This window comes from Chiloscyllium punctatum, chromosome 23, assembly GCF_047496795.1.
Source record: "Chiloscyllium punctatum isolate Juve2018m chromosome 23, sChiPun1.3, whole genome shotgun sequence".
Classification (NCBI taxonomy): Eukaryota; Metazoa; Chordata; class Chondrichthyes; order Orectolobiformes; family Hemiscylliidae; genus Chiloscyllium; species Chiloscyllium punctatum.
In genome coordinates, this window is record NC_092761.1 from 67,577,909 (window position 1) to 67,597,376 (window position 19,468).

Sequence of the window (19,468 nt, forward strand, 5' to 3'; positions counted from 1 at the left end):
GGTGTACAGGAGCACATCTGTTGAAAAACACTGATGTAGATGAACATCAGAAGGTGACACTATTCAGTGAATAAAATAATACCAAGGTCCATACTCTGAATGGAACTTTATTTACTGCTGTGAAAAAACAAAAGGACATAATAAGATGGAGAAACTTAAGTAGACCATTCAGCACTTTCAGCTCACTCTACTATTCAATAGGACTAGGATTGAATGACAATCTTCATGTCCATCTTCCTGTGTTTTCTCTGTAGCCCTTGATTCCTTATATCTAAGCCTTAAATGTACTCTGCCTCATAGCTATCTGTTGTTAGGAATTCTAAAGACAATCAACTTGTGGGTAATATTTGCAAAACATTAAATGTAAAGGCCATTAGGGTCAAAAAGGTGGTAGAATTCTAATTTCCAAACCACATTAAAGCGCTTTAGATGGCATCTTCCAAATCATGACCACCACCATCTAGATGGACAGATGCATCAGAAGACCATCATCTTTGTGTGCCCTGACTTGGAAATACATTGCTGTTCCTTTAGTGTCACTGGGTCAAGCTCCCTTTCTAATAGCATTGTGGGTGTAACTTTAGGTTATGGACTGCAGACACTCCTGAAGGCAGTGCACCACCACTTTTTTAAGGGCAGCTAACGATGGGCAATAAATGATGGTGATCCATTGACTCCCACATCTTGTGATTAGATGATAGAAAAAAGTCATGGATGATAAAGGATGTAAGTGTGTATGAACCTCATGAAATCATAAGTCCACCCTTCATGTACAAAAGCTAAATACTACAGAAGCTGGAAATCTAAAACTAAAACAGAAAATTCTGGAAATATACAGCCAAATTTGAATGTTGCCTAGCTCTATTTCAACAGACCTGATGGGTGATAAATCATGAATGCCATTCTCCAAAAGCCATGTGGCACAATTTTTAGCCTGAAGGTTTTTTCTTCCCACACAGCACGAATACTGCAGAAGTATTTAAAATTAATAATGGATGGAAAAGAATAGATAGAAGCAGGCAAATTGGGGTCAGGAACAATGGCTCAGAGGCAGAAGGTTAAATGGAAGTGATTTTAACACAGAGGGTATCTGTCCCCTTGGAGTGATGAAACTGCAAAATTCACATCCATGGTTTGAGGCTAAAGCTATGTCAACATTTTAGAATAGATATATGGCTGAAAGGGAAATGTTTAGAAGGGTGTGGAAATTGGACAGGTGAAGGTGATTCAAAATATTTGCCATGTAGGCTTCTAATTGTTGGGACTACTTAATTATATCATTTTGCAACTTCCAGTATTTTTATTCTATCCTTCTAACCATCAAAACATTTATACTGTTTGAATTCCATGAAAAAAAATAGAAGCAGTGATTTGTTATTTGAGCTTCTCTCTTTGATTTGTTTTATTATTCACTGACAGAATTTGACTGCATCTGCAATGACAGAGGATGAAGGCAACAGCTTGGGTTCCCTCGTCTGTGCATTTAGTCCAGATGACATCAACAATTTAAACAACACTGTATTCCTGGCAATTGTTGATCAACTTCGAGAATGTGGACGATTTGATGAGGCAAAGAAAATAGCTCTTAGACAGAAGATCCTGTCAGCCTATCCGTAAGTACAATGAATGGTTAACTACAGCTTTAGTTTACTGGATTCATTCGAGTCATTGCCAGCATGAGGAACTCGAGTTAAAGAGGTAGAATGGAGAAGAGAAGTGAGAAAAAATGATAGGGGTCAATAATGTTATGATTTACAAAGATATTGCCAGGGTTGGAGGATTTGAGCCATAGGGAGAGGTTGAATGGGCTAGGGCTGTTTTCCCTGGAACGTCGGAGGCTGAGGGATGACCATTTAGAGGTTTATAAAATCATGAGGGGCATGGATAGGATAAATAGACAAAGTATTATCCCTGAGGTGGGGAAGTCCAGAACTAGAGGGCATAGGTTTAGGGTGAGAGGAGAATGATATAGAAGAGACGTAAGGGGCAACTTTTTCACACAGAGGGTCATATATATATGGAATGAGCTGCCAGAGGCAGTGGTGGAGGCTAGTACGATTGCAGCATTTAAAAAGCATTTGAATGGGTATATGAATAGGAAGGATTTGGAGGGATATGGGCCAGGTGCTAGCAGGTGGGACACGATTGGATTGGGATATCTGGTCAGCATGGACAAATTGGACCAAAGGGTTTGTTTCTGTGCTGTACTCCATGATAACTGTTCCTCACTCTTTCCCACTGGGTGGCACAGTGGCTCAGTGTTTAGCACTGCTGCCTCACAGCACCAGGGATCTCGGTTCGATTCCAGCCTTGGGTGACTATCTGTGTAGAGTTTGTACATTCTCACCTGTGTTTGCGTGGGTTTCCTCCCACAGTCCAAAAATGTGCAGGTTAGGTGGATGAGCCATGCTCAAGTGTCCAGGGATGTGCAGGCTAGGTAGATTAACCATGTGAAAATGCAGAGTCACAGGGATAAGATAGGGGAGTGGGCGTGAGTGGATGCTCTTCAGAGGGTCAATGTCAACTCAATGGACCGAATGGCCTGCTTCCATGCTGTCGGGATTCTATGACTTATGGCAATATTGAGAACTCGGGGGCACGGATTTAGGTTTGTTGTCATAAAAGGTGATGGGGAAATGAGGAGAAACTTTTCCAAAATCAGGAATGTTCTGCCTGAGGAGATTGGTTCATTTGAGACATTTGGGGTGGAATTGACTGTCTCAAAAAGGAATAGTGTACACTGTTTTGGGAGAAATGTACTAGTTGTATCATTCATTCAGAGCTAGTCCCATCAGGGGGCTGAATGGCATCCTTCTGGCCTGTAACAATTCTGTAATTGTATTCAGAGTTGCTATAATCAATGTGCACAATACATTTCTGTGAAATGTTGTCTGCATTTTTTTTAACCTAGGCCTCTCATAAAGTGGACAGTCGATGAGCTCACTGAATTACGTAGCCTATTGGCAGTTCTCACGTATGAGGATTTTAAATCAATCCCCAATAATGTAAGTAAAATAACATAATGGTTCTGTATTTGGTACCTGCACTGACAGATATAGTCACAGAGGCTAACTGGCAAAGACCAGACTTGGAATGTTTTCATGTGTCATTTCTGAGCCATATCCACCAAACCCTCATATTCCCAGGAAAGAGCTGCAATTTATGGGGAGGCAATTTGAAGCGTAGAAACACCAGCTGACTGAATCTCTAATCCTGCAGCCTGGGAAAATTGTGTCAGCAGAATCAGTGAATATATTTTATCTCCGTGGGGAAAGCAAATTATTTTTCATTCTTAGGATCAGAGTGTCCGAGACAAGGCCAGCATTTATTACCCCTCCATAACTGTCCTTCAGAAGGTGAGCTAAGCTACTTGCTTCAACCACTACAGTCCAGATGGCTGAACCCATTGTGCCATTAGGGAAGAAGCTGCTGATTTTTGACCCATTGATAATGAAGAAACAACAATATAGTTCCAAGTTTGGATGGTACAGCAGATGGAAGTGTTCCTCTGCTCCACTTATTATTCAAAGTGGGAGAAGTTTGGATTCTGTAAGTCATGTCAAAGGAGCCATGGTGAGTTCCTCTAGTGTATCTTGTAGATGATGCACATGGCTGTTATTATGCAATGATGATAGAAGGAACACATGTTAATAGATGTCTGTAGGAAGTAGGTTGCTTCATCTTGAATGATTTCAAACTTCTTGAGTGTTATTAGGGTTGCACAAACAAGTGGAAATTATTTGATCACATTGCTGAATTGTGCACTGTGCATGGTAGAGAGGCTTTAGGGAGTAAGGAGGTAAGTTATGTAAGTCCCGGCTTTTGACTGATGCTTATCATGACATATTAAATGGTTGCTCCAATTGAGTTTCTGGTGTTATATTCATCCATTATTGCTTACAGGGGCTTTTCTAACTCCCCCTTTGTAATTCATTGTATCCCAAACTATTATATGTTGCTTAGACACAGTCAATAATCCTTAACTTAAAAATATGTTAACTAAGGCCTTCCTTTTGTAACATTTGACTTTTGCTTTAGGACGACATCCAAACAGCACTCTTGGAAATCCTCTCCTCTTACAAGTCTGTTAAGAATTTTGTCCCTCCTGATTTTGACAATTCTCCAAATTTCTCTGCACTTTATCAAAAAGTCTTCAGTATGCTGAACAATGCTTCAGAAAACAACAGGAGAAAACGGGCACCAGGTATGTATCATAGAAGTCATCAACCTTCAGGCCAAAAACACCATGAATAAGGAGGTCAACAAAGAGAGATCAATATGGCAGTCACAATGTGAGGAGATATTTCTCTTTACTATCTGGAGTTAAACAGCTTCTGAGAAGATGAGAGTAGAAAATATGACAGAAGATTATTCATTAGTGAGAAAGTCAACTCAATTTTCATTTCATTTAAATCGATTAGAGAAAATGCATAAAGCACCTATGACAGAATTGGAATATTTTCCATTGAAATGCCTTCTTTGCTCTCTCCCATGCGATACTTAATGCTCATGTACATTCCCTCAAAAGGGGATAGTTCAAATAAATCCAGAGCTCCCTGGGCTAAAAATGAAAGAGATAGAAGTGTGCTAAATATGGGTGTCAGCAGAAAGTATAATTGAGAACCAAGTTAAATACATATAGAAGATTCAGTAGGCAGGTGAAAAAGCAAATAAGAGAAACAAAGAGGAATTGTGTAAAGAGACTAGCAGCTAATGTAAAGAGGGATGTTTCAGGACAAATAATAAGTATTGTTTTCATACAATGATTACTTAAGATCTTGAATGCACTGCCGGAAATATGATGGAGGTAAGTTCAAACAAGGCATTCAAGATAGCATTGGATGATAACCTGGATACAAAGTCTGTCCAGGTTATGGGAAGGTTGCAGGAGAATAGCACTAAGTCGTAACACTCATTTGGAAAGCTGGTGCAGATATGATGGGCTGAATGGCCTTCTTCTGTTTCATTAAATTTCTGTGAAGGACCAGTTGGATAACATCAAATTTGAGGTTAAAATGATGTATTATCTTTTGTGTCTTGTATTTGATTTTACAGATACCGCTTTCATTTGATTTTGAATTTTACGCAGTGTAACATTTTACCTCTGAATCAAACATTTTAGGTCCAAGCTTCACTGCAGAATATGCGGTTGAATTTTTGAAGTCCCATTAGCAAAGTTAGTTGGGCATCCCTGAAGGTGGAACTGCGGAAGCAAAGTTGTAAAATGGTTCATCCGGCAGTTGTTCTGGTGAATCCTTAACTCGGCATACAATAAATTGCCAATAAACTTCAACTCCATTATTTTCTCAAAGTTGGCCAAAGAATTATTTTGAACTTAATTTCTCAATAAACTGGTTGGCATTTTCTGGGTCCATCCAACACAGACCCTGCAGTCAACTTTCACAGATTGTGATCTTTGTCCAAGATCCAAGAACTAAATGTCAGAGTAGATCAATCTTTCTTCTTATCTGTTATTTACTTTTCCTTCCAGTTTGCTCAAAACGCCCCACTGAAGAGGAAATCGAAGCTCTTGGAGAAGCAAACATTTTTTGGACTGTTGAACAGTTGATGTGCATTTCAGTCGAGGACTTCATAAATTCACTCGACACACTGACTCAGGTCGAAGGTTTCAACATTGGTCAGCTGAACGTGTTAAAATCAAAAGCCTTGGAGGTGAGGGAATGGCAATGCTTTGGTTGTCTCCTCAGCAAAACTTTGCAAACATACTCTTAAACAATTAGAGTCCAGTTTATTTATGCCAGTTGATCATTTGGGTAGTATACAAACAAGTTGCATCACTCATCTGATGGCACTAGAGAGAGGCTGGAAACAATTTCATGCTTGGTACACTGCTGAATAATAATGTTTGCATTGGTTGACTTAGATGAGACAGGAATTCCATTGACTCTGTCAGGGAGATGTGTTAGACTTATTCCTTTGAGGGGAGTGAATGATCCTGTGTTGAGTTAGATAATTGAGGGATGTCCAATCAGCATTCAGGAGAAGGATTTCTGAGAGACCGGGAAGTGTCTTTCAGCCCTTCATCGGCATTCAAACAATCCATCCTAGGTCATTTTCAGAACAGCTTTATAAAATGTCAATTTTATCAATGACATAGTCATGTTTATATAAATATTTTTTGAGGCTTTTGCCTGTTTTGGCAGGGCATTTGGCCCTTATTTTGAGGACAACTCAACAAGCATGAACTTGGGAAGCTCACAAACATAGGACAATTTTAATAGCATTGTGCCTTCTTGCAACCCAATTTTTTTCAATGGTGGAAAAACAAACACAAATAGCGATCAGCTCCATTCTATTTACAATTAAGGACTAAATAACCATTCTTCCTGTAGTATCAAACTATAAGTAGAGGAGGGAAAAAGTTTATATCATAGACAATGGTCAGTTGTTACATTTTGTTGGGTCCTTACATTTTAAAAATAATTGGATTTTTAATGTTGCAGCAGAGAATTCTTCAAAGAAAAATTACATCTGCCACTTAAAGGACTCAATGAACATGTCACACCTTCTCAGAGCAACTCCACCAAATGTAAATCGTGCAGAAAACACTATTATAATATGGAAGCTTTAAACTAAATCAGCTAGAATTACCAACTGGGTGATTAGATTAAACCCAGCGGAGAACCACTTTCTTCAGAATTTTGTGCAGTGAGTTGAAATGCTGTTAAATATCGGCACACAGCAGGGCAGTGGACTCTGCCATTAACAAATCCATTAGCTGCAGTTTTCAGGAAAACCAAGCAGATCCTCTGTAAGTGTCTGATGGCTGAATCTTTTGAATCATCTCCTTGCTCTGCTATCAGAGATTGACATGTCTTGCACCTACACATTTGGCTTTCCACTTTGTTCTGTCTCATTGAATAGCAATTTTGTTGCCTTAAATCCCATTCAAGGGACACCTTGTTGAGTATGAAGGAATGTTAATAAAGCGGAAAACGAGTGACTGTCAATGCTGCCAGAGATAACATGGATTGCAAGACCTTGCGTTCCAGCAATCACCTCAATAATACCCTGGTTACAGCTAATCTTTGGTGCAACTGAAGATTCCTGTCATAATGAGTTACATTTTTGGACCTTTCCTGAGGGGAGAAAAACCTGTCAAAGAATTTGAAAAACACATTGTACAATGAAATGTCAAAGAGTCTATTATCTTATAAATCCACCAGGAACATTCACACACTGCCAATTCCAACCCATCAACAGTTAAAACTGCTGTGATTTGATCTTCATATGATTTGAGTCTTGGATAGCAGCACATCCTCATCCAGGAATCTGAAATTATGTGTTGTTACCTTCAGGAGACATAGTATTAACTGCCTGTTCACTTGCTGGAGTCTCCACACCCTGTAAGATCAATGAATCATTCAATTGAATGTACAGTAGAGGAAAGGAAAATTAGGTCCAGATGCCCAATTTCAATTATCCCAACATGACTTGCATGATGTATCGTACTTCACATGTCTGTTGCTAAATGACTACTCTCAGGGACCGAAAACATGGTACAATATGAAACCACAAGGAAAAATGATTGACTGTTACTCAAAAGAACATCTATCACTGACACTGTGATTTGTTCAACTGCACAATTACTCACTGAAAATGTTCACCAATCTAGCCAAGGTATTAAACTGTTTTTGGTATTACAAGGACATTCTTGGGTTATGGGAGTCTTATGCACAGCTACCTTCTTGCACTGGTCCATGTTGGAATATGTGATTATGTCAACACTTATATCCCTTGACTCTGCAATTAGAAGCAGCTGTACATCGACTTCTCACACTATTTGCATTCAGCACACGCTATATAATTTGAGCTCAAAAGTTCGTTATGTAGAAAAACAAATCTACAGACCTACTGGCATTTTGGAGTGCTCTTCAAAGTTGCCTTCGAACATTAGATTCAATGCAAAGTTAGTGAATGATACTGATTTTGCAGGTAATGAATTTAAACTTAGTTTTTGCAAAAATGAAGCTGGCTATGTGAAAGAGTTGCGTAAGAGAACCTAATGAAGATAACAGTCATGAATGCAGATCCTGAAGCTCTGTCAATATAAGAAGTTTACTTCTTAATCAACTAATCTATTTATATGTGCAAAACATATGTGCCGCTCACTACCAGCTTCTCAATAACAGCTAGTGACAGGCATTAAAAGCTGACCTGTCAGTGATGGTCACGTCTGACAAATGAACAATAAAAACACCGCCATTTTGTATTTCAGCTCAGCTGGGGCGTAAGTCTACTCCAGCCAAAGCCTACCTGTTTAATTTAATATTCTTGAAGAAAGCAAATGGACTGCAGAGATTCAAGAAGGTAGCTCACCACCACCTTCTCAAGGACAAATAAGGATGGGCTGTCAATGCTGGCCAGCCAGTGATGCCCAAGTCCTACTGCTGAAAAAAGGATAACATAAAATAAGAAGTGACACAGTTCTGGGGCCTTGAGATAACACGTTGATGAAGATTACAGAAATAGTACATAACCAAGAAAAGTAATTCAGACTGATGAGTGATTTGAGATGCATAATAAGCTACAAGTAGCATCAAAAGGGAGAGCACAGCAGAGAAGGGATTGAAAGTTAACTGGCAGCCTGAGGCATTAACTTGTAAACTAATTGAGAATGAGATTTCATTTGTGTATTAAGTTTATAAGTCTATTTATTGTGGCCTGTAGTGACTGCTATGATATTGCAGTTTAAACCAAATGGCAGAGGAGTGGTTGAAGAATATCACAAAAGACCAGCTTCACTTTCCCTTTCACTGCACCTTGAGCATTTTTTTTAACTTAATAGATTGCAAAGAAACTAAAGACAAAATTTTAACACCATTTTGTTATCCATGCATTTAGTGGAGAGACCGTTGTGAATGATCCTGTATTTGTTGCTGGTGAAGATGAGATAGAGAGTTAATTAAAACACAAAGCAAGAAATGAGTGATTGATTCAAATATTATTCATTAAAGCTATTAATGAGAAGTTTAGAGGAATCATTTTCTCATTTATTTAAAGTAATTTAGCTGATTTCAGTGGATAGAATACAGGCAAGTTGTGAATGTGGGAGTCGGATATTCAGCCACTCAAAACTATTCCACTATAGCCATCTGCACATTAATGCCATTTACCCACCTTTGATCCATGTCCCTTGATAACTTTGCCTAAAAAACACCCTATCGACCTCAGGTTTAAAATTTAACAAGCATCCACAGTCTTTTGGAAAGAGAGTTCTATCTTTCAGTAACCCTTTAGATGAAAATGCTTCCTGATTTAACTTCAGAATGGTTTAGTGCTAATTTTGAAGTTGTTGTTGAGGTTTGAGATACGGGATTCTTTTCTGTATCTATTGAATCATTTATTATGGTTTAAGTATACAAATTAAACTGAGAAGACATGTTTTATATTCCCATGAGTTTAGAAGTGTGAGGAGTGAATCAGTTTGTATACTTAAGCAAAAAGAATGATTCAATAGATACAGAAAAGAATCCTGAATCTCAAACCTCAACAACAATTTCAAATTTAGCACTAAACTGTTCTGAAGTGAAATTGGGAAGTGTTTTCACCCAAAGGATTACTGAAAGGTAGAACTCTCTTCCCATAAGACTGTAGATGCTGGTTAAATTGGAATTTTAAATCTGAGATTAATTGGTTTTTACTGGCCAAAGTTATCAAGTGATGTGGATTTAAGGAAGGTAGATGGCATTAAAATGCAGACAGCCTTAAATGCTCTGTTGGAATAGTTTTAAGTGGCTGAATGTCCTGCTCCTGTTCCTACAATCACAACTTCCAGTAAACCTTTCTCATGCAAATGTATCTTTCTTGAGATATATATGTTTTGAAGTAAACACAATATTTTAGTTAAAGTTTTATTGAAACTCTATTATATTAAAATCATGGTAATGAAAGGGAGTGAATGAGACCTTTTAATTATTTTGGAAATCTTTGACCAGTCACCCACCAGTTGGCAGAGGAACTGTGGAATAAAATCAATAAATGAAATTTTGTGGACCTGAAGGATACACTAAGTTATTGGCACAAGCATTCCAGGCAGAGAAAATACATCATACAATAGTGATGCTGTCCATTTTAAAGATGAAATTCAATAAGTTCATGATATTCATCATCAGCAAAAGGAAAGAGAGTGAGAAAACCGATCAGAGTATTACATAGGACGAGAACAGGCCGTTCAGCCCATTGAAACAGCTCTACCATTTAATACAATTATAGCTGATCAAATACCTGAACGCTTTTTACCCACACTGTCCCCATAATTCTTTATGTCATTAGTAATCATAAATCTATGAATCTCTCATTTAGACATATTCAAAGGTTGAACACAGTTTTCTAAGATGGAAAATTCCAAAGATTCACAGCACACTGAATTCAAAAAAAAAATCCTCAATCTAGTCCTAAATAACAGCTCCCATTTCATTGAATTGTGCCCTCTGTTTTTACTCAGAGAGTAATAGAGGCATGGAACATACAGCCTGCAACAGTAGTACACTCTTCAATGTAAAGGGCATTTTAATGGTTATTGAAAAGGCATATGGATGAGAATGGAATAGTGTAGATTTGATGGGCTTCAGGTTGGTATCACAGGTTGGAAAAACATCGAGGGCTGAAGAGCCTGTACTGCGCTGTAATGTTCTATGTTCTATGAGACTGTCAGGGCTGCGTCAACCCTGTCTATCTCTTTCAGTATTTTGTAGATTTCAATGAGATGTGTTTTTATTCTTCGAAAGTCTAGAGAATACAGGCCCAGTTCGCCTAATATTTCTTCAAGGTACAGCCTCACCATCCCTCAAACAAGTTGGGAGAACCTTATGTTCCTCACAGTTATTTTTCACATGGTCTTCGAGGTATAACAAGGGTTGCAAATTTGCTTTCACCTGAGATCCGTTTCAGAGATTATGTGCTGATCAGTTCGAAGAATCATTTCCAAACAGCAGAGCCACAGATGGTGCTACAGCAAGGTAACAAAGTGTCTGCCATCAATTAAGTATAGCCCCGCAGCTTTTGACTAAAGCATTTCACTCAGTAAATTGCTGCAAGTTTGGAATTAATGATAGCATCACACAGGAAACAAGGCAAGAGGGACCTGAGAGATGGGAGAAAGGATTAGACTGTCTTGAATCTCTGCCATCAACTCTTCACATGACTAAATCTTGACACTTTCATTCTAATGACACAACTTAGCCTCATCCCATTAACGAGAAGGAAAGAGGATTAAATGAGAAAGAGAAAAATTAGAATGCATGGAAAGATGAAATTAAACTTATTTAAATTAAATTTATTTACAAGCTACAATAATCAATATCTGAATGAATGAGACTTGTAATTGTTCAGTTTTGTAATATGTGAGATTGACTGATTGGTAATAACTAACAATTATCATGGTTATAAAACAATAGCCTCAGTCAACATTACTTGACTCAGCCAACAATTTGTTGCATTCAGGCTTAATGCTTAAATGCAAGATCTTCACACCATTCAACGCATTATAACTTTGCAGGTCATAGTGAGGGCTGAGTTCAAAGCCCCTTTCCTTGTGTAGCCTGGGACACAAACAGTAGAAAGCCTGCCCTGTTCCAACTTTGCATCCCTCACATTCCCAGATGAGGGAGAATGGCTTTTCCACATAGAAGTAAGTAGGGACCCTTAACTGACCACCTAAAGTCCTGATATTCAACCAGTGGTGGTCAATGCATAAGATGCCAGATAAATCCTGGAAGATCTATGTTTCTTTGGGGGTTGGGGGGAAGAGAGGGTGGGACAGTCCTTCTTGAACAGTCTCCATAAAATGAAGGGACCTACTGGCATCAGGGAAGTAATCAAAGAAGGATCCCCTCAATTACTTACACGGAATGCTTATCAGGATCTCCCTCCCCAGACCTCCAAACTTATTTTTCCCTTACCTGATTTCTGAGGTTTTCAGCAATGCTACTTCTCCTCAGCGCTGCTGCAGTAATGGAATTGGCCACTTCTCCTTGTGGTGCTGCTGATCTTTGATTAGTAGGGTCCTGCAGATGCTGGAGATTAGAGTCAAGATTAGAGTGGTGCTGGAAAAGCACAGCAGGTGAGGCAGCATCCAAGGAGCAGGAAAATTGTTGTTTCGGGCAAAAACCTGACCTGACCTGCTGTGCTTTTCCAGCAACACTTTAATCTTGACATTTATCCTGCATGGCAGATTACTGTGGAAAACTCCCCCACAGGAGCCTGGGATGTTTATGATAGCCAACAAGCTGTTTGTTTTAGTTTTAGTACTCTCTGGGCTTCCACAAATGATTGCAACAGGACTATCACTAACTTTCTAGCTAATGATTGGGCCCATAATAGTAACCATTTAGTTATTTCTGCAAATATCATGGGCGAGCAGTATAGCCTTTTGGATATTCAAACTTCACCAGACAGCTGCTGATAGTCTGAAATTATTTTCTCAATTTATTATCAGTAAATAACAATGGGTACCATTTGCTTCACCATTTAACAATGAAATCTGACATTACCAGATGGTCCAACCATCTTTACCACTATCTGACTTCTTGCTTGAATTACAGATTCACTCTTCAAAATCGAAATGAGAAAATTATTAATGAAGTAGTGACTTTAATCTCTCAATTTAACTCATTATCTTACCTTGGAAAAGTTTTGCGGCTCAATGATGCTGCGTTTGAAAGTGTGCTGAGAGCAGAATTTAGTTTTATCAGCACACCAAGCTAAACTCATTTTACTATGACCATCATGGTTATGTTATCAAAGATAACCTTGGGTTAGCATGGGATATTTTACAATTAAAAATAATATGCAATTGCAGTTTCATGTATCAAATTCTTGTGTCTTTCAGGCTTTTAGCAATAAAACCTCAAATGAACAGCTTGCCTCTCTAAAGAGGATCACACTTGGCTTTGATGAAAATGAAGTAACGCAATATTTCACTGCACCCGATATTGATACTATTGGTGCAATCTCGGACAACAAGGAATGGGCCAGCACTGAGGTCAGAATGAGTTCTGACTTACCACTTACTTCATTCAAAAAGCCATTTAGTTTATTTTTAACTGTTTTGTTTCACATGAAGATCATTGTTGGAACTGTTTTGATTGGCTCTGAACTGCTTTGCAACTTTCAGTGAATGATCTTCAGGAAGAATGTGAGAGTCACTAACCTAGTCACAACATGTATTTTAATTTTGCTTTCTTTAAATCTACCTGCCTGGCTTTTCCTAAAAGAAACGAATGGAAGCATTGAAGAAATTGTTAAGTTCTACAAGGGGTTAACCAGACAAAAGTATCGCCTGTAGAGTTTAGGTAACCAGGTGTAATTGTTTTGGGACAACTTCGGAGATTGTAGAATAATGATGAGAAATATTGATCACCAATGGTCAGGCAAAGGGGGAGAAAAAAGCCTGATCCATGATGTTGAGGAACAAAAGATGAAACAAATGGTAATTCTTGTCAACCTTTTCAAATGAAGGGGGCAGTGGTGTTGTGATGATGTCACTGGATTAGTGATCCAGCACCCGAGAAAGGCCTGGGGACATGAGTTCAACTTCCATCATGGCAGATGTTGAAATATAAATTCAATTAGAAAGCTGGAATAAAGCTATCCTAATTGCCACTGTTGTAAGGAACCATCTGGTTCAGTGATATCCTTAAACATATGTTTCCAGAACCACAGCAGTGGGGTGAAATTCCCTCTGTGCAATTGGGGATGGACAAACTGAGCCAGCAATACCCATTTCCAATGAATAATCTTTTTAAAGAAAGTGTGAATAGACCCGTCATAATTCTAATTATTCTGTTCAAGCTTTTATTCTTTGTCAATGGTTTATTAAGAGATAATCATACAAATTTGCTGTGATGACCTTACAGCCATATTAAATTCTTGCACACCAGGATTGATGATTTACAGCGATTTTCTTGTCTTTAAAGTATTCCAGTCGAGCCAAGACTATCGTGAAGAATTTTTTGGGTCAGCGATCAGACAGTGAACTCAGTAGCGCAGATCTTGTTGCTATGGGTTATTTCCTTTGTACCCGTAGCCCAAGTGAGATCAAGAACATTAACGTGATAGCCTACAGGTAAAACTCAACACTCATTTTTCATGCTTTTGGCTTTTTCAACTTTATGAATGAGACTAAGATTTGAAATACAGCATGTTGCCCACAAAACTACATGTAATGCCTACTTCCAACATGGTGTCATAGAACATACTTAAAAACAAAAAACAGTGATTGAAGGTTCTTGTGAAAAGTGTAGAATCCAGTATTCAATCACTCCATGAAATTTGATGGTTTTCAGATTGCTGAACATAATGTGTAGAGTGAATCTCTCTCATCTGCAGAGGCCAGGGAAGAGGAGGGGCTAGTAATTTGGAGTTCCACTTGTTCAAAATGGAAATGGAATAAATTTAATGGCAGAAAAATCTATTAGGACTTTTTTTTTAGCAATTTTCTTTTGCTTTTCTTCCAACCTCTCAGCTAACGCTCAATAGTGTCCAGTTGCACTTCCCATTCCAATAATTCATTTAAGTAGCTACGACACATTGTGTGGTTAGGCAGTGAAAATTAGCAACTAATCAAGCAAAAACTGAAATCTCTGCAGAAACTCAGCAAGTCTTACAGCATCGATGGAGAGAAAGTTTGTGAAAGACCTCACCGTTGAGCACATTGAAAATGTCCACACATGAGCACTTTCAGTAGAGGTTATTGAGTGGGAATTAAGCGTGATTTCTCACTTAGCCACAATGTGGTTCATGAAAATATGTTCAGCTTCATTCTAGCTAAGACTAAATACCTGAACATTGAGTGAGAAGTGAAGTTGGTACCTATGGATCTGTAAGTTGTATTTGCATAATGGACTGTCCATTGCATTAAATAGTTAGCAATGAGTTAAATGAGTGGAGAATGCTGATAGTAATTCAAGCCAATTTAACTTTATTTGTTCGCATTTATTGATCTCGCTTACACACCAACATAAATTGCATGTCAGTTTTAAAAAATTTTTGCAGACTTAACTGGATTAGGTTTTTATTTCACTTCGTGACTCTGAATTTGAATTAAATCATCTGTATTGCTAAGCATGCCAAGCCAAGGCAATGTCAAATGCTCACAGATCGCTCTGTTTTATATTCTGAAGCAATGCTGCCCAGGAGATTGGGGAAATAATGTGTCCTAATATTGAGACTCTAACTGCTTTGAAGAATAAAGCAGTGGAAGCATATTCCAGTGTGGATACCTGGACTGGCGCGCAGTTACAAGAGATTGGGGTCGTAGCAGGTACGAAATACATTGATATTTTAAAATGGAATGGGCCATTTGATCCAATTACTTCCTGCCATTATTTACACCAAAACAACAAATAATTCTTATCACAATTTTCATAACACCAAACCTTTTCAATTTAATTTCATTTTGGATGTTAACTGTGTCTATATTGGGAGAAAGTGAGGACTGCAGATGCTGGAGATCAGAGCTGAAAAATGTGTTGTTGGAAAAGCGCAGCAGGTCAGGCAGCATCCAAGGAGCAGGACAATCGACGTTTCGGGCATAAGCCCTTCTTCAGGAATGAGGAGGGTGTGCCAAGCAGGCTAAGATAAAAGGTAGGGAGGAGGGACTTGGGGGAGGGGGGTTGGGAATGCAATAGGTGGAAGGAGGTTAAGGTGAGGGTGATAGGCTAGAGAGAGGATGGGGGCGGAGAGGTCGGGAAGAAGTTTGCAGGTCAAGAAGGCGGTGCTGAGTCTGAGGGTTGGGACTGAGATAAGGTGGGGGGAGGGGAAATGAGGAAGTTGGAGAAATCTGCATTCATCCCTTGTGGTTGGAGGTTTCCTAGGCGTCGTGTTCCCGTGGTCTGGTGATGGAGGAGGCCAAGGACCTGCATGTTCTTGGCGGAGTGGGAGGGGGAGTTACAGAGTTCAGCCACAGGGCAGTTGGGTTGGTTGGTGCAGGTGTCCCAGAGGTGTTCTCTGAAACGTTCCGCAAGTAGGCGGCCTGTCTCCCCAATATAGAGGAGGCCACATCGGGTGCAGCGGATGCAGTAAATGATGTGTGTGCAGGTGCAGGTGAATTTGTGACGGATATGGAAGGATCCCTTGGGTCCTTGGAGGGAAGTGAGGGGGGAGGTGTGAGTGCAAGTTTTGCACTTCTTGCGGTTGCAGGGGAAGGTGCCGGGAGTGGAGGTTGGGTTGGTGGGGGGTGTGGACCTGATGAGGGAGTCGCGGAGGGAGTGGTCTTTCCAGAATGCTGATAGGGGAGGGGAGAGAAATATATCCTTGAACACTTTAACTCCCCCTGCCACTCCACCAAGGCCATGCAGGTCCTTAGCCTCCTCCATCGCCAGACCACGGCAACACGACGCCTGGAGGAAGAGCGCCTCATCTTCCACCTAGGAACCCTCCAACCACAATGGATGAATGCAGATTTCTCCAGTTTCCTTATTTCCCCTCCCTCCACCTTATCTCAGTCCCAACCCTCGGACTCAGCACCGCCTTCTTGACCTGCAATCTTCTTCCCGACCTCTCCGCCCCTACCCCCTCTCTGGCCTATCTCCCTCACCTTAACCTCCTTCCACCTATCGCATTCCCAACGCCCCTCCCCCAAGTCCCTCCTCCCTACTTTTTACCTTAGCCTGCTTGGCACACTCTATTCATTCCTGAAGAAGGGCTTATGCCCGAAATGTCGATTCTCCTGCTTCTTGGATGCTGGCCTGACCTGCTGCGCTTTTCCAGTAACTCATTTTTCAACTGTGTCTATATTGCCCGGTACCTCTGACAGTGCATTCCTTATCCTCTGTTCTTTAGCTCTGAAGTATCGGAAACAAGAGAAAAAAAATCATCCTTAAATTCATGCAAGGAGATTTTTTTTTTGTACATTCCACCCGGGCTGATTGGAAAGAAACTTAAACAAGCCAAAATGATTCTGTTTCCCACAACAATTTTGTTTGAGAATGGTTTGAGGAGAGAAAGCTTTCCTCTCATTCTGATCAAACAATAGCCATCCAGTCGAAGGCAGAGAAAGTTGCAGCAATCATTGTAAGTTTTGGAACTTTTAACAGCTTGTTCAATTGTGAATAACCTCTCACCTTTTTCTTACAGCTGGTCTAAGTGCAGAAGAAGTGCCCAAACTGAAGACATCCGCAGTTTCATTCTTAAAACCTGGAGCAGTCTCCAAGATCCCCCCGAAAATCTTTTCGGCAAGTGCTAAAAGAACTCAGCAATGAGTTGCGTTTGAAAGCTGGATTATTGGAAAGAATCAAATGAGAAAAATGTGCCACAGATCTTGTTCTAATACAGTTGGGCAACATTACTAATTTTAATGCACTCTGAAACCTCTTGGAGTCTATTTTGACTTTGCTGTGAAACAGATTGCATAGCTAGCCATTCTGGCATTTCTCCCCATGTAATTTTCAATTTGGCAGGTGAGCTGCGGAGCACCAAACTGATGTCCCAGTGCAACTCTCAAAACTGAGGCATTGAGATCAAATCCATATGATTGTCAAGTTGTAGGGTCAATAGTCACGCTTGCAGAACATGGAGCTTCAGCATCCTCTCTAGTTTCATTGGTTGTGGATGGTTAGACCCTGCACAGAGCAAATGCCAACCATCTGTATGCTGAAGCAGCAAATGGGGTCCTATTTAACTCATTGAATGGAATAATTGAAAACAAAGAAAGGAACCCAAAGAAGGGTGGGGTCTTTAGTGAACCCAATGAAACTTGGCCACCCATGATGCTTCACTTCCAGACTGAAATGTCACCCTGTTATTTTGTTTATAAATAGATAGTACCAAGTGTAATTTCTATAACACCATTGCATCTTCCATTGTACAATGTTTAGTGTCTCCCATGATATAGTAAAAAAATGACTCAATTCCTATGCCTTGAAAAACAATTGAGGTTTCCTAGAACAATAAAAAAGAACAAAAATCGTAGTGAAGTCCATGTTAAGGTGCCTTAATGGACAATCAATCCGTTCTTATTTGCATTGAACCTCAGTCAATGTATTACAATCAGAAGGAAAAAGGGAAAGAATAACAAAACCTGCTCCATCACATCCACAATAACTTAATTTCTTTTGGCAACAAGTCTACATAAGTTTCTCCTGAATTGACAGTGACTGAAAATTTCCTAATAATATGTAAAATATACTTATGAATTTATTGGCACTTAAATTTAGCATTTTTTTATTCCTTTGCTGGAACATTTTTTGAAAACAAGACATTCCCATGATTTTTTTTAATTCCATCATCAGGAGGAGTATGTAAATGCATTCCATATGCAAACTGTTCTTAATTAGCTAACAAAAATGTCTTTCCTATTACATTCTCCTGTGTCTGCGTGGGTTTCCTCCGGTTTCTTCTCACAATCAAAAGATGTGCTAAATTGCTCATAGTATTAGGTGCATTAGTCATGTAGGGTAAATGTAGGGTAGGGGAATGGGGCTGGGTGGGTTACTCTACGGAGGGTTGGTGTGGACTTGTTGGGCTGAAGGGTCTGTTTCCATACTGTAGGTAGTCTAATCTAATCTAATCTAATCTAATAAATTAGGCCATGACTATCGAGCAACTAAGAAATCTGGGACCACGAAACTATGGGGCAGTGACTGACGCACAGAAAGCAGCCTTGTCAAAGGAAAAGCTTCAAGCCTTGCAAGAAAATGCAGGATTTGAGCGAGCCATCGATAATGCTGGTAAGTGAGAGCTTCATAAACTAGTCCCATAAAAATAATTATGAGATGCTATTGTGTTGAATGATAAGAGCTGATGTTTTATCGGAACAGAAGAAATAGAAACAGTGGTGGGCCATTTAACCCCTCACATCTGTTTTGCCTCCTGACAAGACACACCCATCCTGGTATGAGATGAGTTAAACTAAGTGTTGTGAATATTTAACAACCATTTTGACTTTAGCTTCAACAACTGCAGACTTTATTTTCACATGTATATGTTGGGAGATAGACTTGATTAAAAGTCCACTGCGATATCTCTTTGAAACACAATCAACATCGTAATTTATCATCTTAATTCACTGTCTATCTTTGTACTTATATTGTGTATGCCTATCAACACAGGTTATGCAGATCTCACGATTCCTTTAATTTTTAATCATTTTACAGAAAATTAAATAAAAATACATGTGGGATTAAGTTAGAAAATGAAATATCACAAGCATTTTTTTCTGTTTTGTATTGAAAGACTGGGTAGGCTAGAATTTTCCCACAGGAGCCTGGGAGGTTAAGAGGTGACCTTATAGAAGTTTATAAAATCATGAGGAGCATAAATAGGGTTAATGGTAGGTGCCTTTTCTCTAGGATGGAGGATTCCAAGACTAAGGGACACATTTTTAAAAGACATTTAAAAAAGACCTGAGAAGCTTATTTTTACACAGAGGGTGGATCGCGTGTGGAATGAAATTCCTGAGGAAGTGGTGGATGTGGGCATTATTACATAATTTAAAAGACATTTG

At 39.4% G+C, this 19,468-nt stretch overlaps 1 protein-coding gene across 3 annotated transcripts in view; it reads left to right on the forward strand.

Moving 5' to 3' along the window:
- The window catches only part of LOC140494119 (otoancorin-like), a 207,668-nt gene that overhangs the window by 177,543 nt on the left and 10,657 nt on the right, over positions 1-19,468 (forward strand). For all 3 annotated transcript variants that reach the window (XM_072593124.1, XM_072593127.1, XM_072593125.1), the window contains exons 16-24: positions 1,420-1,613; positions 2,912-3,005; positions 4,039-4,204; positions 5,492-5,673; positions 12,854-13,006; positions 13,941-14,089; positions 15,147-15,286; positions 17,101-17,198; positions 18,551-18,692. In XM_072593124.1, coding sequence (XP_072449225.1) covers positions 1,420-1,613; positions 2,912-3,005; positions 4,039-4,204; positions 5,492-5,673; positions 12,854-13,006; positions 13,941-14,089; positions 15,147-15,286; positions 17,101-17,198; positions 18,551-18,692 — 1,318 coding nt within the window. The remainder of the gene's footprint in view (positions 1-1,419; positions 1,614-2,911; positions 3,006-4,038; positions 4,205-5,491; positions 5,674-12,853; positions 13,007-13,940; positions 14,090-15,146; positions 15,287-17,100; positions 17,199-18,550; positions 18,693-19,468) is intronic.